The sequence below is a fragment of the Eptesicus fuscus genome, chromosome 2 (assembly GCF_027574615.1).
Source record: "Eptesicus fuscus isolate TK198812 chromosome 2, DD_ASM_mEF_20220401, whole genome shotgun sequence".
Lineage (NCBI taxonomy): Eukaryota > Metazoa > Chordata > Mammalia > Chiroptera > Vespertilionidae > Eptesicus > Eptesicus fuscus.
The window spans coordinates 77,869,259-77,891,673 of record NC_072474.1 but is presented as its reverse complement, the minus strand read 5'-3'; the positions used below and the strand labels follow the sequence as shown (position 1 = coordinate 77,891,673).

At 32.9% G+C, this 22,415-nt stretch overlaps 1 protein-coding gene across 1 annotated transcript in view; it reads right to left on the bottom strand.

The window, feature by feature from the left end:
* TECRL (trans-2,3-enoyl-CoA reductase like) overlaps positions 1 to 22,415 on the bottom strand; it is an 81,214-nt gene that overhangs the window by 206 nt on the left and 58,593 nt on the right. Inside the window, exons 5-11 of the mRNA XM_008140337.3 lie at positions 18,942 to 19,057; positions 15,726 to 15,831; positions 14,503 to 14,575; positions 14,103 to 14,146; positions 4,908 to 4,965; positions 1,847 to 1,932; positions 842 to 887 (exon numbers count right to left, since the gene is read on the bottom strand). Coding sequence (XP_008138559.1) covers positions 842 to 887; positions 1,847 to 1,932; positions 4,908 to 4,965; positions 14,103 to 14,146; positions 14,503 to 14,575; positions 15,726 to 15,831; positions 18,942 to 19,057 — 529 coding nt within the window. The remainder of the gene's footprint in view (positions 1 to 841; positions 888 to 1,846; positions 1,933 to 4,907; positions 4,966 to 14,102; positions 14,147 to 14,502; positions 14,576 to 15,725; positions 15,832 to 18,941; positions 19,058 to 22,415) is intronic.

Genomic DNA, 22,415 nt, shown 5'->3' with positions numbered 1-22,415 from the left:
CATATATTAATCTTAAATTATTTCTCAATAGTTTCATAGCTTTCTATCAATTTTATTTACTCACATTAATTGCCTAGCTTATATATGTTCAATCAATATTTATTGCATGGTTTCATAAGCAGAGAAAGTACATAGCACAGGTCAAAATAAATCCATATTTTCATATCACATTGCCAAAAAGTATTACAAAATAAAATTTATTTATCTCTGAATTTTTAATACAATTTTCATATGCATGTAATATACCTCTGCACACATACATACAAATACATATGATAAACCATATTAATTATGATTCAAAAATGTTGTGCAGTGAAATGAAAAATGGATGTAACGGATATTACAAATATCCCTTCTAATACATGCACTTAATTGAAATGTGTCTTTCTTGCATGTGTTACTAGTAAAATGCCCAATATGCAAGATTATACATTCGTACTTTCAGCCTTCCCTTCACAGACACTCATGGGCAACTGAAGAGCACATGCACAAGAGTGAGTTTCACGTTAATGCATTATTACCACTACTTTTATCTACATTTCCTGGCTTGGATTAGGGCACAATACATAGCAATACACAGTAAATAATGTCCCATTATACTAGTATATCTATTTTTTTATTGTTGACACTATTGCAAATGTCCCTATTCCTTTCCTCTCGTTCCTTCTTCCCTTTGGCCATCACTGTGATGTTTTAAAACTGCTTAGAAGCCCAAAATAAAAATGAAAGCATAAAATCCTTTTGCAAACATGCCAAACTTTTAGTACTATAAAGTAACATATTCTCAGAAATCACTTCTAAAGATACATTCTCTTCAATTGTCAATAATCCTAGGTCTTACCTGGCAGTGTTTGTGTCATTACTGTGAAACTAATCCATGATCCAATCTGTTAGATTAAAACATAAATTAACATTTATCTATGAGTTACCTACTAATTTGTTCACTTGTAACATTAAATAGGTATTCCAAACTTCAAATACATTAGAAAAATTATAGATAGAAATAAATTTCCCTAAAATAATTTGTGTTAAATATGATTAGATAATAAAAAATTCTATAAAACAGCATCATATTCATAAGAAAATGGAAGACATTGTTCCAAAAACTCTCACAAAAAATAAAATCTTAAAATATCTCAATATGTTCTTCATGAAGACTGTAAAATTTTATTTAAATATAGATAAATATATGCACAAATATTCTTTTTTCCCAGGGAAAATTGTGGTTGAAATGTTCCAATTTTCTATGTTTATACATGAATTTAAATCATATCATAATTTACTAGAGGCCTGGTGAACAAAATTCGTGCATGGGGGGATGTCCCTCAGCCCAGCCTCCACCCTATCCAATCTGGGACCCCTCAGGGGATGTCCCTCTCACAATCCAGGACTGCTATCTCCTAACTGCTCACCTGCCTGCCTGCCTGATCACCCCTAACTGCTTCTGCTTGCCTGCCTGATCAGCCCTAACCCCTCTGCCTTCCTGGCTGGTCACCCCTAACCCCTCTACCTGCCAACCTGCTCACTCCTAACCACCTCTGCCTGCCAGCCTGATCACCCCTAACTGCCCTCCCCTGCCAGCCTGATTGCCCCTAACTGACTCTGCCTCAGCCCCTGCCACCATGGCTTTGTCCAGAAGGAGGACCGGATGACCGGAAGATGTCTGGTTGACCCCATCTAATTAGCATATTACTCTTTTATTAATATAGATAACTCTGACTACATTATATCTACAGATAAAACATATATTATCATATATTAATCCACAACGCAGGTAAATACATCAATGTATATATTTATTATATCATCAAATAAAAATCCATTACATAAATACATAATAACATACCTCATAGGTATAGTTAGGACATGAAACCAGGAAAAACATCCATGTGAAGGGGTTGTAATTTGGACTTGGAAAACAGGCATTAGTTCCTTTTATCAAAAAGAGTAAAATGTCAATTATGCTATATATTACAAATTTGAACATATATTTGTTACATAATTCTAACTCCCTAGAACAACTATATACCGGATAAAATGTCATCATGTATTTATAGAAACCTATATCACAAATTACTCAGAAGAGAACCATTTTCAAATGTTATGACCTTTTGACTCAAATAGAATACTTGTCATTTTCTGACCATATCTATAGTTGTGTTGCTGTAAAATCACAGAATAAACCATGATAATTACTTCTTTAAGAGTTTAAATAAAACAAAATATAAATGTTACTTGAAATAGCATAATAGTTGAAGTGGCATTGGATACTGAGACTAATAAATTCATTCTAATATTTGCATGCCTCTTTCTATTCTCTTTTAGTGTCAAAGAAGATAATTTTGGTTGAGATTATTAAATACCTCAAATGTTCTTTTCTATTAAATTAGTGAAAATCTAAAAGGAATTTTATAAGGATGTCATTTATATGAGAAAATTGTAAAAATGTGTCATAAGAGGATTACAGTAAATATCAATATAGTTAACATTCAGAAATACCATATAAAATATCCATTCAGCAATCATGATTGTTATTTACAGCTCTCATTATTTTTAGTATATTGTCACTTGATTGTTGTCAGTTATATTTAACTTTTCAAATTTTTTCAAGAACCATTTTAGATAACAATTTTATAATAATTTCAAGTTGAACTTTGAGCCTTGACATTTGTAAAAAGTAAATGTGAATTATATTACTGTTTATTCTCCATAGCAAGATTTAATCTGATAAACACATAAACTAATCTCTTTAGTTATAATTCTAAAGTCATAATGAAATGTCAGTATGTTTTTAAAATTGTAACTATTGTCAAAATAGCAAAGTAAAAAACATATTTGGTTCTGGGCAGATTTCATGCATTGCTCATTTAAAGATAAGAATAAATATGCATGCCATTTAATATTAAGATTTTCTTAGTAACATTTATATAAACATACTTGTGTAGTACCCATATGTACATCAAAAGAAATATAATTAAAAAAGCTATTCAAGTCATAGTAACTGAATTTCAGAGGTGAAAGTTGTATGCAAGGTAATCTGTGTTAATACCTCTACTTTATGACTTATCACCTCTGGAGGTAGAGGCTGATCAGGGGTCCACAAATACAAATTTCTTCCAGATGTAGTTTGTAGATTAAATAATCAATATGTGTGTTGTGACACAGAAACATGTATATCGATATTGTCTTAAGTGTACATAGTTGCTGTTAATTGTAATAATAGCTTAGCTTAGGTATTACTAATTTAATTCATTCCCATCATATGTTTTCTCAATCTATACTTACCATCTATATATATAGAAAGCCAGCGACCAGAATGATCATAACGACCAGAACAATGGGTCGCTATGATGCCCACTGTGGCCAGTGAAACGGCTCGGTCTGCAGATGGGGCCAGCCAGCCAACCTCCCGCAGCCCCTCCCCCCGGCTGGCCCCACCCCTGATCTCCCCCCCTACACTGATCAGGGGTGCCGGCTGGCCAACCTCCTGCAGCCCCTCCCCCCGGCAGGCCCCAACCCCGATGGGCCCCCACCATCCCCAATCAGCCCCCAGACCCTCCCTCCAGTCAGCTCCACCCCAATAGGCTGCCCCCACACCAATCAGGGGCAGGGCCTGCTAGCCAATTGCCCACAGCCCCTCCCCCAGGTGGCCTGGCCCTGATCCTGTCCTGATGGGGCAGGCCGGCTGGCCAACCTCTGCTATCTCCTCCTCCTGACAGGCCTGGCCCCAATCCACTCCAATTGGCGCTGTGCCAGCCGGACCCCTTTCGTGCATGAATTTGTGCACTGGGCCTCTAGTTTATAATAAACTTCTTTTAAATTAATGTCTGAAGATTTTTTTACATTACAATGCCTCACCACCTAAATTTTTTAAGCATAAAGGGTTTACTCCACCACTTCAGGGAATATTGCTGACAGGGAACCTTCAACCCTTGGCACTCCCTGTGAAGGATGTGTGGTTGAAAGGAACAACCTCACCCAAGATTACACTCGCTTTTTGGTTTAGTCCTTTTTTTTTTTTTTTTTTTCTCTTCTTTTTAATTTCTCTTTATTGTTTAAAGTATTACAGATGCCCTTCTTTTATTCCCCCATTGATCCCCTCCTCCCCACTTCTCCCTTAGACCTTCACCACACTATTGTCTGTGCCCATGCATTATGCAAAAATGCATATTCAATATTTGATCAATATATCAAATTGATGTCTCAATCTTACAACATTGTTATTTTATTCCAACTTTATAATGGTCCATAGGTTCATCTGAGACTCTCATTGGTACTATATTGCTCTCAAACATGATTTCCTACCCAAAAAAGATTTGTTTCCCATTTATAAACACACTATCTAACACATCTCCTGACTGCTGATTCCCATACAAACTTTGTTTTAGAGAACCCACTGTCAGGGCATATGATGTAATGCAAATATTTGGAAAACTTAGGCATTAAAGGTTACGGATTAGGACATATCTTAAATGTTTTCAACTATTGCTATTTGCCATTCAAAAATTGTGTGTGTGTGTGTGTGTGTGTGTGTGTGTGTGTTTTAATTACATGTAGTTAGTATACAACCTTATATTGGTTATATTAGACTCAGATGTATAATAAAGTGATTTGACATTTTTATATCTTACAATGTGATCACCCTGCTAATTCTAGTAATTATCTGTCTTCATGTAAACTAATCAGTATATTATAGAATATATTCTCCTTTCCCTTTTCACTCATACCCCATTCTCTCCCTTCTGATAACCATCTCTTAGTCTCTGTTTCTGTGAATCTGTTTTTGTTTTGTTTGTTTTCTTCCTCATATAAGTGAAACCATATAGTGTTTGTCTTTCTACTTAAGGCTTTTTAAAAAATAACAATGTAATTAACTCTAGAGGAGATTAAAAGAAAAAGGCACTCACCTGTGTGGTTGGGATGAGCCAATACTACATTGATGAAATGATTTCCAGCTTCACAAATCTGTAAAATATTTTTTTAGTGTGATATAATTGTGCCTCTTAAAATATATATTCTACAGATAGTTAACTATACAGGCAATATATTAACCCTAAAGATTCAATAAATATTTTATTACTCTAATTGTATAAGGAGAGGAAATTTTGCATCATCACAATAAAAGAAGTTGTTTGTGGTCATATATAGAATCAAAATAATGTCACATTGAGTTAGAAATTCTGAAGATATTCTTGACCGTTTGTTAAGTAGGTTCAAATTGCCTGATGAATCACGTTATGCTGATTATCTGGTTTGTACTTGTTACAGGGGTACACTTTTATGTCATGAAGAGTAAGTCATGCTGCTAAAGATAGACTTGACATGAGTTTACATTTTCTAAATTTATTAACATAGTAGCAATCCACTTTGATTCCCAGCTGGTTCCATGTCAATTTAGAAAACCTTTTGTAAGTAGTACTGGCTGCTGTCTGCCAACTGACTCCTTACTCATGTATACTCTACTAGTTGTCCTTGTTAGTCAGCCACCATGACCCTCTAAGAAACTCAAGCCTTACCAACATCTTCTGGGGTAATGCTCCAAAATAGCAACATACAATCCTAGGAATGTATAACCCTTTTCTTTGGCTGTCATATACACCTTATCCTATTTAACACAAAGTATGTATTCAACATATAAATACTATGGTATTAATAATGGTTATGTTATCCAAAATATTTATTGTTTAGAGTCATTCAATTTTCACTATAATATATCCATTTTTACTTAGTGCCTTTATTGCTTTTAACCTCTTCAAATATAACTGAATTTGTTCTTTTATGTTTCAGCATTTTTTGTATACATTTCTTCACATATAACATTATTACTATAATTGCAGAAGATGCTCCTAGTTTCTCAAGTTATCAAAGTACTAAGCTGAATTTTGCTTTTTCAGATAATAATTTCATAGTTGAAATTATTTATATGTTCATGTGGTTAAGAGTGTGGGCTTTCTATATCTTACAATGTGATCACCCTGCTAATTCTGTGTTGGAATGCGATATCTTTCACATATTCTTTATTAGAGACTTAAGTGATTTAGGTATTTGAAATTTCATTTTTTCATCTAAATGGCAATATTATTTCCTATCTCATAGGTATTTTATGATGATTAAATAAAATCAGGTATTTTTAGAAATTGTTCAATAAAATTATTATGATAATTTTAGTTACCAACATCATCAATAGAAATTTCTCCAGAGAATTAGTCTACATTCATTTCACTTCACTAAATTTCTATCTCATACATTTTCAATACTACAAACACTTAATTACCAAATTAATTATTATATGTATTGTCTTCATATATTTTTCTCATCTCTCAGTCCATACACCATGTCATACGTATTTTTCATCACTCTCAGTGTCAACACAAAGTGGGACAAATGATAAAATATTTATTAATAAGAAAATTAACCTACCACATCTTTGGTAGTAAATTATGTTTTAGAAAGTATGTTTTTCCTTCTGGTAAAATATATTTACTTTGTGACTATCAATATTTTAAACTCATTCAACCATCAAAATATTTTATTTTTCCTACTTACCTCAACAAAACTAAATATTTAAAAAATTAGTCTTCTACCCAAAGTATAAGCAATGAATAAAATAGTATTTGGGTTCAGTTAGTCCAGTAGAGTAGCCAGCATATACTAATGTCATAATTTATCATTAGATGCTCTTTCCCCAATCTAATCAGATTTATAGTGCTGAAATGTGTATCTACATTCTGGGTGTAGGGAGAAAAAAAAAACAACTAGATCTATGTGCTTAGAAATACTTAGTTTATTATCAACTTAACTCTCTAGTGGATTTTTAAAAGCAATTGTGACCATTTGTAATTTTTACCTAAGTATTGGGAATGAGTCCAATACTGTCTACAATGCTAATTGATCTAGATAAAAGTGGTTGATATAATCACCTCTTGATTCAGGAATAAGATTAGAAAATTCAGTCACTGCCACAACTTAATAAATGGTTCTATCCCTGATTAAAATTTCAGCGGCATCATTCTAATAGAAAAATAGTGATATCTCATTGTTGTTTTAGTTTGCATTTACCTAATGACAGATAGTGCAGAGCATATTTTGATATGCATTTTGGCACCTGTATATCTTCTTTGGTAACATGTCTGATACAGTCTTGGCCCATTTTTAAGTTTAGTTGTTTGTCATCTTATTGTTGAATTTTAAGAGTTCTCTATATATTTTGTATAACAGTTCTTTATCAAATGTGTTTTTTGAAAATATTTTTCTCCTGTCTATACTTGCTTTCTTATTCTTTTGACATTATCTTACACAGAGCAGCTTACATTACATTAATTTTAATGAAGTAGCTTTGCAATTATTACATTCTTGGATTGTATCTTTGGTATTGTATATAAAAAGTCATTGCCATACCTAAAGCCATCTAGGATTTCTCTTATGTTATCTCCTAAGGGTTTTATAGTTTTGCATTTTTCATTTAGATCTGAGATCTATTGTAAGTTAATTTATGTGAAGGGTATAAGGTCTGCATATAGATTCATTTTTTAAATGTGTATGTCTAGTTGTACCAGCACCATTTATTATGACTCTCTTTGCTCCATTTTATTTCTTTGCTTTAGCCAATACATTTTACTTTTGAAAATGAATAATTGTAAGATTTTAGGTAAAAGTTCAAATATTCCATTTATGCAATTGTATAATATGTAGACTAAATGTTGTTTTATGATTTTATTCATTGCATGAAACTAATATTTTATTGTGTAAACTTTATTCTAAGAGATGGCATTTTTTATCTATAAACTCAAATATTTCATTATGGAATTGATTTATTGCTTAAAATCAGTTACCTTTATTTTACATGTTCTGCCTCATTACAACATTCTGGAACACTTAAAGTTTATTTTTAACCCATAGAGTTTTTGTGAACTATTGTGTAACACAAGAATGTGCACACACAGTATAAGAATATAGTATAAGAATGTCACCATACAACAAAATTTTTAAAAAATTAAAATAGATACCTTATATATACTAACTCTGTAGTTAATTATTACTAAAACACACTTATAATAATTATTTTTTTCAGGAATTACTTTTACATTGGCTTTGATATTATCTGTTCTAGCAAAAAATATTTCTATGGTGATAGTAGCTGCTGATTTTAATTGAGATAATGAGTTTAGTTAGGAGTAACAGTTTTAGCTGAAAAACCAAGTATGATTATAACCAATTATAATAAAATAAATATATAATATTTGAATTAGCTACACATAATTTCTTAAGCTAGTTTTATAAAAAAAAATATATAAGAAACAGGAACTCCAAACAAATTCACGTATGAAATTTAATTTCTATGCATGTTATTATTTATATTATCTCCCCAGGTTTTGAGAGGAAACTAAAATGACAAATGATGGAAAAACACGGAGTCTTGGATTTTTTTGTCTTCAAGAAAATTAAATATAAACTTTTTATTGTTGTTTACCACTAATAGATTATCAGAAATATTGTCACCACCAAATTTAAACAGAATGCTGAGAATGAAAGCACTTAACATTGGCACACTTTACTTCCCTCTCTCATCTCATCCACAAACACCAAATATTCACAAGCAGTTTCCTAGCCTGTCTGTGCTTTTCACAACCGGGCCACACTCTCCTCTACTTTAATTAAAAGCGATGATACATTGTTCCCAGCATCCTCTCCTCTAATCAAAAATATCTGTCCTATGTCCAAGGTCCTTCCCAGCTAAATGTTACAGGAGAAGGTGTGACTACTTGTTAAGAGTATTATTTATTACGTTCTGAGAATATTTGCATTTTAATAAAAAACTTAACCTAAGCGAGTGGATAACTAATGATGAGACTGAAAACAGAGACCAAACCAGGGAGAGGAGTTATGTTCTTTACAAACCTGTATGTTATTATCTACTCCTCCCATATCCTACATTGTTGAAGAGACAGTAAGGGAAGAAACATGTATTTTTCTGGTGAAATGTTTAATGTACAAAGAATCAGCAAAACAAAATTGCTTCTGGAGAGTAAAAATAAAGTGGAGAGGAAGAGTAGATAAAGAAAACAGAATTGTTAATTATACAATAACAAAATCTTAAAAATTATAAAACTTGTTTTGATTTGCAATTGTGAATTTGGTGCTTTTATTTGTTGTTTGGTGAGTGGAGTTGGGTTCAGAGGATGAAAGGGGTCATAGAAATATGAAGAGGCTGGATTATAGCGTCTGTAACATCTAAAAGTTGTAGGGAAAGACATTCTGATGTCTTTGTAAGTTTGCCAATACTGTATTTGATTCTACTTGTTTGATTTTTTTCCTTGTGGCTTTTGTAATAGCAGACACATGTGAAGGGAAAGGTTATATTGAAAGAATTTACACAAAGGGAGAGGTAATAATATAGTTCTCATATTGTACACACATGGCAAAACTCATCAAAATAAAAGATTTTCCACAAGGTATTATTATTTAACTTTTGAATGCATTTGGTATCATTGTAAAGGGTTTTTATTTTTTGTGCTTACAATATATTCTGTTTAGAATATTAGAAACCTCAGAATAGCAATAGAAAAAAAAACACACACACACAGAGGGAGCAAAAAAAAAAAATTATAATGTTAATGTTTAGTTCACAAAATGGATGATTTACATATTAGTAATTAAGAATTAACTACAATCATATTTAGCAGTGTTCTATTATCTCATCTTCTTACCAGGAGATAATCTGTCTTTACATAACAGCAAAAGCAAAGCCAACTTTTTTTTTTTTTTTTTTTTTTTGGCAGTTAGGTCAGTTTTTTATTATAAAAAGTGGGAATAATGTTCCTTCCAACTCTCTATATTCTTTACTCAAAGACAGAGGTACTACATGAAGTGTGGTTTTTGTGTAGTTATCTTTTTTTTTTCTTTTCTCTCTCTCTTTTTTTAATGAAAAGGACACTTTCTAACCAAGTACTAAACATAAACCAAGAGCAGAATACTTTGGTTAAGGTCCCAGCTGACTGAATTTTATATGTTACACCAAAACACCCAGGTCTGGGGCTGAAATGTTTAGTTATCACTCATCTCAATTTAGATAAGCTCAGGCCCATTGTGTCTGGTGGTTGGATTAAATGCCAGGTACAACAAAATGCACTTTGTTCTCTGCGACCTTGAGAGGTGCACTCTTTCTGGAGTTCACTTATTGTTTTCGAAGGAAATGAGATGTCCTTTGGAGAAGAGATATGCGCCAAATCACCCCACGCGTGTTTCCTCAAAGTGCTTCTAGTGCACCTGGTGTCACTTAGAAGTGACGAGAAAACACAGGGATAATTGTTGTTACTTAACACTCTGCATTTTCTCACTTAACGAGGGCCTCTAAAGTGTACTTTGCTTTTAGTTTATGGTCCACATTTACATTTCTATGAATGTTGACTGAATTGCTAACTATGGTTGGCTGTAAGAATGTAATTTTGCATCATTTAAAATGTGTATACCATTTTATTTTGGGAGGACAATCCAGTGCATCCTTTCAGGTCTACTGTACAGCACAATCTCTGGGAAGCTTTCCTCTCCATCCCACCCCCAGACTAAAATGGAAAGCCTCACTCCCTTTAAAGACCTCGGCATGGCATTATCTATATCATCCTTGTAAAACTGTTGCTGTTTTTTTTTCTTCTTCTTCTCAGTAATTGCTGAGTAAAACCAACTTTAAATGAATGGTGCTCCTCCCCTCCCCCCCCCGCTTATGTTGAGATTACAGAGATCAGTAAATGAAGAATAGGAAATTTTGCAAGCATAACATTTTATTAGCAGAGAGTTAGCACTTGCAGTTAAGATAGCCATTTTTCTGGATGAATTTTAAATTATGGAAGACTGACCCATGAATTTCCCCTTGGTTCCTTATATATAACAATTGATTCTCCTATATACTGATACTTTTAATCCTATATAATAAAAGGCTAATATGCAAATCAACCAAATGGCAGAACGACTGGTTGCTATGATGTGCACTGACCACCAGGGGGCAGATGCTCAAACCAGGAGCTGCCCCCTGGTGGTCAGTGCACGCCCACAGGGGCAGCACTGCTCAGCCAGATGCCAGGCTCGCCAGTGGGCTCACAGCTGGTCAGTGCAGCGGTGATGGCTGATGGTGGGAGGCTCTTCCTCCTCAGCGGCAGGCGGACATTCCCTGAGGGGTTCCAGACTGTGAGAGGGCACAGACCAGGCTGAGGACCGCCCCCTCCAATGTGCAAATGCCGTGCACTGGGCCTGTAGTATAAAATAATTTACAATGCATTGGGCTTAAAAACAGGTTACTTATTCTTTCCAATTATTTGCACATATATTATTTGTGATAAATCTCAAAGGTACACCCTTTGGATTTGGTTATTATGAATGAAAAAACTATAAGATGAACCTTGATGTTGATTATACATACATTCATTAGTTGTTAGATCAATTCATTAGTTGTTACATTCTGTATTATAATATTAGAATCAGTTTCCTAAAACTCATTTCGTAAACCATATTTTATTTATGAAAATTAAGTGTCACCTCTATACTGATCATTATTAAGAAATTCCAGAGTTAGAAGGTCTTTGTAATTTGTCATCACAATTGACAATTTTAAGAGTTACAATGGCCCTTTTGTATAATTTCTAAATTTCTATTTGCAATGGAATACAATTATATTCAAAATTTTGACGTTTAATTAAGGTTTTCCCATACCCTCAAAACTATATATAATTAAAAACAGGTTATTCTTTTTTGTCTTAATTTAAGTCTATGATTGAAACAGACAATGCTTGTTATGTGCTTAGAAATGTAGAGTTAAAGTTATTACTACACCTGTATTGGACATAATCTCTGCTTCTCTGTATCAATATTTATGTATTTTGGCATCTTGACCTTTAGAAGATAGCAACTCTGATAAAATTATACTCTTTGCCTAATTCTTCTATTTATTATTATATTATTAATTTCTACATGGGAAATATGTAAACGAAAATTGATTAACAAAGGCATGTGTGAAGAAGAAGCATTAGTAACTTAAGTAATTAGAGTTTTTTAAAATCTTTGGTGGGGAGATGTATAATGCAAACTACTAGAATTTTGCTTGTTTTAAAATATGTCTCTTTTAACTTTTAAAAATTAAATTAATTGGACTAACATTGGTTAATAAAATGACAGGTTTCAAGTGTGCAGTTCTATGAACAATGTATTACATTGTGTGCTCACCACCCAAAGTCAAGTCTTCTGTCACCACATACTTGACCCCATTTACTCTTTATTACCCTCACCCCCTTCCCTTTGGTAATCACGATACTGTTTGTGTCTATGAGCTTTTGTTTGTTTGGTTTTTCTTGTGTGTTTTTATTTGTTGCTTTCAGTTTTATATACCACATTGAGTGAAGTCATATGGTTCTTGATTTTTTCATGTCTGACTTATTTTGCTTAACCTTTTAAGAAAAATATTATAACAATAATGACACATGATATTTTAAAAAGCTACAACTTAAAAAAATATTTTATACTAAAGCCACGTATTAATAGCCATGTATTCATAGTCATTGTTGGAGAAAGGGAAGAAATCAAGAATATTATATAAAACTAGTGGCCCGGTGCACAAAATTTGTGCACGGGGGATGGGTGTCCCTTAGCTCAGCCTGCACCCTCTCCAATCTGGAACCCCTCAGGGGATTTTCGACTGCCAGTTTAGGACCGATCCCTATGAGTACAGGCTTAAACCGGCAGTCGGATATCCCCCTCGCAATCTGGGACGGCTGGCTCCTAACCACTCAACTGCCTGCCTGCCTGATCACCCCCAACTGCCCCCCCCCCGCCAGCCTGACTGCCCCCAACTGCCTCCCCTGCCAGCCTGCTCGCCCCCAACTGGCCCCCCCTGCTGGCCTGCTTGCCCCCTACTGCCCCCCTGCTGGCCTGATCACCCCCAACTGCCTTCCCCTCCTGGCCTGATCACCCCCAACCACCTCTGCCACCATGGCTTTGTCTGGAAGGATATCCATAAGGTCTCCTGGTCTAACTAGCATATTACCCTTTTATTAGTATAGATGGTGGGGTGTAAATATTTATACAGGCATAAATAACAGTAAAAAATACAAAAAATATAAAATGAAATCATAAGGATGAGGATGAGAGAAGCAATCAGTTGTGATATGAAAACACATCTAAATAAAGATCAAATATGTGCTTTTTGTTTTGTTTATCCATTAATTTATTCTTCCATTTGCTCAAATTTACTAAGCAGTTTACTCCACAGAGAGCATTAGACTTGGTACAGCATAGTTAGCAATGAAAGCATCATTATGAATTACTTCAAGATGAGTGCTGGGAGGAGGGAGGGTAGATGGAAGTGAAAAAGGATATGGGGGATAAATGGTGATGGATGGAGACGAGTTGGGGTGGTGAACACACAATACAGTGTACAAATGATACACTGTAGAATTGTGTACCTGAAACCTGTATAATTTTGTTAACCAGTGTCACTCCAATAAATTAAATAAAAGGGGAGGTGGTACAAAAGCTCACAGGGATGTAAAATAGCATAGGAAATATAGTCAATAATATTGTAATAATTATACACAGTGCCAAATTGTACTAGACTTACCAGGTTGATCACTTGGTAAGTTAAATAGAATGATCTGAAGCACTAAACTGAGAACAATTAGGAAATATCCATGTTTCATTTTTAAAAAGCTGACTATGTTTTCACAATTATGTTTTAACTATTATGCTAAAGTGGTTTTTGGATTTTCATATGTTAAACTTGTAAAACTTTTTGCTCTTAAATATTTATAAGTTGGTAAATTTGCAGACAATAGAATTACTGAGTATAATTTTTTCCAATCTTACTATCTTTAAACTAATTCTAATTATCCTTCATAGATGAGTAGAACATTTTGATTAAAAGATTTAGAGAACTAATGACTTAATAATGGAAAGTCATTTTATTTACTTCATTTAATACCATTTAGCACTTTATATAAAAATAGGTCACATTATCAAATAAACAAATACTCAAATATATTCTGTTTTGCATTTTTAATAATACCACAATTAGAGCATGACTAGCTAATAATAATAATAATAATAACAATAATACATACCAGAAAATTAATAGCTGATACTGTGACTTGCCTGTTTCCAAATGCTAGAAAGGAGGAGAAGATGTTAGGTAGACTCATATTTTGGATTGTCATATTGTACACATAATTCAGTCAAGGTTCAGTGGATATCACTACCCTCTAATCAAAAGTACTATGGGTTATATAATTGACTTTTTGGAATGATACTTTTGCAATCTAAAAACATTTAAAATGGGACTTAATATAGTATTCTAATGTCATCTTGTTCATGGTGGGGAAGTTGGAATATACAAAAGTACTAAAATGTATAATTATCTGATAAGCTCATCATTTGTTTTGACAATTCCATTTCTTTTAGTTTTATGTGACTGTGTAGACACGAAATTTAGTATGGAATTAGTTAAGGAGAAATTCTACATACATGGTGGTGTATACCGTGGGTGATTAATGTAGTAGGCAATCCAAGAAGTGAATCCCCAATAAAAGGCACAGCCCTACAAATAACACAAAATAACATTGAGGTCATATATATATTCCATCATTTTAAACCATTCCATACATTTATATGTCACACTACAATAGATTTACATGAAAAATGGTATACATTTTCTAAGTTGGATAAATGAAATGCTTCTTCATCCAGTAAATTAGCATTTTAAAAGTACCTATTTAATATCATTCAAGTAATGCATTTCTTTGCTCAACCCTTATTAATATAAATGGGTATTCATGATATAGAGTAAATGTAAGTATATTTTGCAAGAATAATTTTGTCCATCCAGTAAGAAATATGAAGTAATAAAATAATAAATTATATATTAGATAAGATATATCAATAATCATTTCCCAAATGTAAATGAACAAAAGAATGAATTTTTGAACCATTAGTAGTAATACATGTTGATTGATTAGAAAGGGCGATTGGCTAATTTTAGAAGTCCTAAGATATAACACCGATCTTGCCCTGTATAATACATTTTAATACTTTCTGTCAAAAGAGAAGCTAGTCTAAATGATTTCTCAGGTTTCTAAGAATTATAGAATTCAGTGTTTCTTTACAATGACAACAATGGAATGGCTGTGTTTTGTTTTTAGAAAACAGATATTTGGAAGAAAAAGGAAGATTTTAGTAAGAATATATTAATATTGAAAGTAAATTTTGAATTGGAAAATAAATTTTAATTTGAATTGGACATTTGAATTGTGGAATGTTATCTAATGTTTATTTCCATTTCAATGTTTCAGAAAATTTTGTATTTTCTTGATAGTTATTTAACAGTTAATAACCGTTGCATTTACCTTTTTATTTGAAGAGCAAAAACGTCATAAAAAAGGATGCAGTATAATTATTTTAATCACACAAGTGTATATTTATAGGAGGGTTCATTTATGAGATTCTTTCTCTTTGAATTCAATGCTAAGTATTTCCAAAATAAAAGGTTTCTAGGTACTGTTACTGGTTGAGGCAGCTCCAGGAAATGGCATTTCAGAGCAGATTGTTTAAGATATGCTGATAAGTTGAATAGACAAACAAACAAAAAAACTAGACTTGAGGAAAATAAACATGATTGAATTATTTTGCAAATAGTTCAATACACAAAATATCTCAATAACAATTAAAATTGTAAAACAATTAATCCTGACCTTTATCAAATTTTTCAAAGGTGTATGCCCTGCAGAAACTTTGTGAACAAATAAGGTTTCCAAAAGATATCGAATATAGTGTATACAATGACAGAAGCAGGCCAAGCTAGAAACAAAAACAAAAACATGAACACGTTAAATTCCCTTTTAAAATGTGGCTTTCCTGATGCATTTCTTTTTTAGTGCACTCTGATATCCTATTTTAGGAAATATTGTTTCGAGTAATCAAAACAGGTGTTTTTTAATACTTTTATTCTAGAAATTTAAAAACTTATTTAAAGTGAAAGTACTGTTAAAACACTCTATAAATTTACTTCTGATGACACTAGAAATATATTATATACCCATCATAGGCTATATGTTCACACCTGCTCCGGAATATACATGAATATAATAATTGCAAATGGGCTCATATCAAAATGACTCTAAATTGAAGCAGATAATTTACAAGTTTTAAAAATATCCAAAACCTACTTAGAATGCATATGACATTTTATAATATTCAGAGTAACTTTTTTATTGTCTGGTTGTCCTTTAGCAACTGTCATAAATTAAGTTTGAATTTCATTTTCTATGGAGCCAATGCAACTTGTGTTTTGTTTATTTTATCTACAAAGTAAGTCTCAACTTTACAGAGCTTCAAAGGAGGCAGTGTATCAGGTATTCTTGAGGAAGAATATGAAAGCAATAATCAGACAAAAGTTGAAGATTGAAGAGATTTTGCTAATAACGGACTTTTAATTTTCAGGTCTCAGTGGAAGAATTCCCAGAGTTGGGGAGGACTTAAAGAAGGTAACAAATAGAAGACAGTAGAGTTTATTGAAATAGAGAATGTACATGAAATTTAGTATGGGGTTAGTTAAAGAGAAATTCTACATACATGGTGGTGTGTCTGAGGGATGCTCTGAAAATATGGAGTTAATAAGGTGAGTGAACTAAACAGGGGTAATGTATCTAAATGTCTAACATGTCCTCTTGCATTTAAGGCAGATAATCAAACAATGAATGCTGAGTGCAGGAAAGGTTTCTCTGGTGTCTTTTTCCATTCCTGATGATGCAGCAAGAAGCTGTAAGGAGGTGTGGTTTTAGCCACAGTGCAGCTGGTTTACTCAATCCCTTTGGTGGGAGGGGCCGTGGTAATTTTGAGTATGTAGCCTCTATCTTAAATACTATTGATTGAATTGAAGAACAACCATTACATCAAGCTGTGGACCACCTTTCCCTGCAGATGGACAGAAAGACACTGCACGAAATTTAGACTTAGCCATAGTGTGTGGATGCTTCTAAGAATGGTGTGGCTGTTGAGTCACACATAGATCTAAACCTACCTGAAAAATACTTTGTGATTTGATTCAAAGCATTTTGGGAGAATTAATATTAGAGTATGTGGCAATTAAATATAGCATTTGAAATTTGATCTTATTTAACCATAAGAAAGTATATCATCCATCCTGAAATTAGTTTGCCTTAGGAGCCTTGTGATTATTTTATAGAGCTCTACTAGACACTTAAATTTCAGAAGTAGTTAGTGTGTTTCTGCTCTGGAATGATTTCATATAAAATCAACATATTTGTTATTTTGAACTGTGTTGCAAAAATACATTTATTACCGAGAGGTTATAAAATATGATGTGTTTGTGTTTAAGAATAGTAACCAACAGTCATCCAATTGCTTTGAGACTATCAGGCGGGGGTGGGGAGGGGTGGTGTTCCTTTTTCATGCTGTGCTATAAAGCTGGTACATGTTATATCTTTGGTCTAAAAACTGAGTGCAATTGCCTTCTCCTTATGAACTCTTCACTCCATAATCTTTCCAAATGAATTGGTTATCCTCTTCACTTAACAAAAAGAAAGACTGATGTTATTGTCCAAAGACTCCTGAGCAACCTGTTCTGTACTGACCTGACCAGCCTCCCTGAAATCTGCCTCATCTTTCCAGAAAACAAAGAAAAAAGTTCAAATGCAACTTTCTTAGGAAAGTTACCTCAGAGCTCCCATCAATGTCAGGTTTTTCTCTTTTATATTCTAAAAAAGTGCATTGTAAAATAAATATGTATATAATTCGTTCATCTACATTACCATTCAAAACATTTTCATTGCATATTCTCTGTAAATCAAGCAATGTGTTAAGCAGTGAAGATAGATGGAACATCGAAGTATATCATGATAAAACTTTAACGCTATCGAGGGAAAGACAAATGATTGTGAATATATAATTTTAAAGTAAAAAATGTATAAAGGAAAAACACTTTAGTAGCATATTTGTCATGGAAGGAATCGCAATGGCTACCCTGAGTAAGAAATATTGAGCTTCTATTTGAAGTTTGAGTGAGTGATAAGGAAGAGGGAGGAGATGAGGAGGAATAGGGATGGCATGTGTAAATGCCTTGTGTGAAAGGGAACATGGGAGGCATAGGACAAGGAAGGGAGGTCAGTGAGGCTGGAGTACAGACATTAAGGGCAAAGAAAAGCTTGATTTGAGATGACAAATTCAGCAGTCAAGTCATTCTCTGTCTTCAAGTATCCCTAAGACCTAAAATCTGCTTCTTAACTCACTTAGAATGCTTTCATTTAGTCAGGTTCCTTGTTATAAATTGCTAATCCTACATTTTTACATCTCAGTGTAGTATCTTGGAACAATATTTCTCTTTCATTTGGTATGGAGAAAGAGAGAGAGAGAGAGACTAATTATTTCCACAAACTGCCATCATTGTAAATTCTGCTTATTTTATTTTTATGACTGTCCTAGTCTTTATTTTTTCTTGTATGTCTTATTTCAAAGTAAAATTTTACTTTGGCTTTTTACTTACTAAAGAAAACTTGTAAAAAATCCTCCCTCCCCCCTGTTTTTGACTTAGCTAATTATGTATTTCCTATGTGATGTTGTCCATATTTTTAGAGAAATATTTATATTTTATGTTCTATACAAGGCCTTTCCACTTCGTAATTTTAAGCTATTTTGATATTTCTAAATTTCTAGATTTATCTTGCTAATTGTAAGTATTAATAACTTAAGCTACCTCTATCATAAATTATATTGAATTCCTTGCTTATACTAGTAAATTTGCAAGTTGGTATGTAAACATTCATGGTTACCTAAATATATTTCCCTAAAATTGAATGCACTGTAATTGATTGTACAAATAGCATTTATGAACATAATATCTGCATTCTTGCTCAACGCTTTAATTGATATGTGCCATATGAATTACTTACTGTACCACTAGGTGGCGGGACCTTCTAGAGCTTTCTTTCATGTCATATATGTATGGGATCCTCAAATAAAAGAGGAGATATATTAACAGGGGTCCTGTGTATTCAGCCAAAAATACCTGAAAGTAAGAAGGTGATTTAGATTAAAGAACACATTTTTATAGATTGTATTAAGGTTTGCTTATTATACATGAAAATAAGAAAGTAATTTAGATTAAACAATAAATGCTTATAGATGTTATTAAGGTTTGCTCTGACCATAGGTATATCTACAGACTTTGGCTACTGTATGAATTGGTGATGCAAATAACAAGAATGCTCCCTTGGAAGAAATAGCCAAGAAATAAGGAGGACAAATGCACATAGTCAATTTAAAATAAAAATAATTATTAAACCTAATGTAATGATTTCTTCATAAATAGTACAGGGAGTTTTAGTTTAAATAACCAAACTATTATAAACACGTTTCTTCATGTCTCCCAAACACATACATACTCCATTTTTTATGGGAACTCCCTGTCACTCTGTCACTGAATGGTATAGGCTATTGTGCCTGCCTGTCTTATCTTTTTTTTTTTTTTTTTTTTAGTCTTTTTATGACAATGTAATGTTGAACTCAATTGAGTCAACCCAGATTCAAATTGATATAATACAGCTCTCTCTTTTGAAAGTTTTTTACTTTAATTCTAACGAGTCTGAGTGGGTTCCTTTCTGATTAAAGGGTTCCTTTCTGATTCTGGAGCTGAGGGCAACCGTATATGTGGTGAGAAGTATCTCATCTATGGAGAGATGATCAGAAGATTTGGAAATATTATTGGAAACAACACCCTATTACTGCAAAAGATTATGCAGCTAACTGCTTTCTGATAGTTTTTCAATCCAGTAACTGTCCATTATTTGGTTTGGTTTCTATGCTAAAGCTAGGTTAAAGTTACTCTCTGGTATTTTCAAAGAAGGGAAAGTAATTTATCTGTATGCATTCATGGGGAGGAGAAAGACACACATGGCAATGATAAATTTGACTGCCATTCCTACCTTGTCTTTGACAATTTTTATGAATTTCCAAGGAAGAAAACTTGTGCATGTTTTTCTCAAATATGCAACTGTGAACATTAAGTACAAATTGTATTTTTATCAGGAGTTGGTGAAAATTTTGCATAGTTATATGGTTATAATATATGATATAAATATGTTATATATATGCACATACATATATGTAATTATATGTATATATGTGTACTCATATAAATAGCTATTTATATATGTTGGTTTTTCTAGTTGTAATTATTCCTTTTAACAATATTTATCATCTCAGAAGACAAGGGAGACTTGTACATGAGGGTAAAAACAATGTAACATCCAGGGCCCTAGCAAGATAGCTCAGTGGTTATAGCATAGTCCTGATACACCAAGGTTATGGGTTCAATCCACAGGGCACTTGTGAGCATCAAGCAACGAATGCATGAATAAGTGAAACAACACCTTGATGTTTCTCTCTACCTCTATCTAAAATCAATAAATAAAAAATGTAAAAGAATGCAACATCTGATAAATTCAGTATAAAAGCAACCTTTTTACTGAAAGACAATATTATTTTATGGCATGCAACATGCCTGATTATTCAGATATGAAGAAAAATATTTACCACTTTTGAATGTCTACTAAATAGAGTTTGGTTAATACTCTAGAATAATGAGGTAAGTGCTTGTTTATTACAAGAAAAAGTTTAACATATTTATTTCAACACCATTTGGTCAAAACAAATTTGAGCAAATCCTCTATCAGAGATGAAAAGTGTTGTGAACAACAGTCAACCTGGACCAAACGTCGCTCTCTATTAGGTTAATAAAAATGTCATCACAACGTGAAGTTTTTTTAGATCAAAGGAAATTAAATTACAATCTTCTCTCCATCATCTCCTAAAAATAAATTGAGAGAGACATCTAGCTTATAATAATATGTCCTAGAAGGCCTGATATTCTATCAAAAGTATTGTTCATGCTGAAACCTGGGGTTAAAACAGTACCCAAGAACGAAGCACTTGGAAATGACCAGAACTAATTTTGGACAATGCATCTTTCAAGAAAAAGTCTGTTTGGTGCAAATAAAAAAGAGGAGATATGCTTTAATAAACATGAAATATAATCAGAAAATAGTTTCAGAATAAATAAAAAGAAGGGCTAGATAAACAAATATTAATGATAGCCTTCTGAAAAAGAAATTGTTCTTTCTCTATAAAAGGAGAAAAACCAAAACCAAAACCAAAATAATAAGCAAATATGCCAGGTATTAGCCCAAGCAAGTCAGACAAATTTACAAGGACTAGGAACTCCATTATAATTCAAAAAAATTCATAGAGTTTCTATAATCAGAAAAAGCAGATGCACTTGCTTTTTTCGCTGAAGATCTTCACTTGTAAATTTCAATTTATTTCCAATATCGAATTATATCCATGTTTCTCCATTATAGAAAGTTATTTTATTAGACATAAAATTCACTACTTCCACTGGGAAAAGTTGATAACTGTGATTTCTTGGAACTTCTGTGGAACATTCAAGTTGCTATGTGTCTAAGTTGTAAAAGGAAGTAGGCAATAACAGAATCCCCGTGTGTAAGCTGTACTTAATGCATTTCATTCTCTTTTGAAAAAAAACTTTTTAATTATTAGCTGCTGGATTTACTTATTTTCTAAAATTGAAATTTATATTGGAGAACAAAATGAATTGCACATTTCACAGGTGTTGAAAATAAAGTAATGCCAACTTTAATTTTCCGAAGATAGGAGACCTACAAACTAAAATTATGAGACCATTTCCCAATAGTAATATCACATTGTACTCAGTGAGTACTATTGAAGCTACTGTGATAATAGATGAAGGTTTTTGTTTGTCTGTGTGTTTAATTTAACCACTATATGAATAATATATAATGCAGACTTTTATTCAAGGTTATTCAAACAAAGCATTCCAATGAGATCAGTGAGAAAAACTGAGCAAAATATTTTTTAGGCTTCAAAGAGTTACTATCTCATTGAAAAAATGAGAAAGTTAAAAGACTCTTTAAACAGATCTTTGGTGCAGTGATTGACCTGGGACTTGAAGCCTAAGCACAGTCTGATAAGAGCACCAAATCTTTTGAGGGTATCTGAGAATGCAAGAATTTACAACTGTTGCTTGTTATCTTTCAAAGGTAGAGGTGGCCTTATATAATCTACAGAATTTTGGGTAAGGACATACATTGGAGTGAAGATAAATATGAAATAGAGCTATCTTTGCAGGGACTGAAGCTCAGCCTGAATCATTGATTGGGTAATGACCTGGACCCAATAGTGCCATTGGTCCATCTGTAGGATGATAAATTACCTTTGAAAGAAGATAAAATTACTCTAAGCCTCATGCCATCTTTAATTTTTTTTCGCAAATTTTTCTTCACTAAGGCTGAAATATGCAGTTATATAAGGAGTGTAGGTATTGTGAC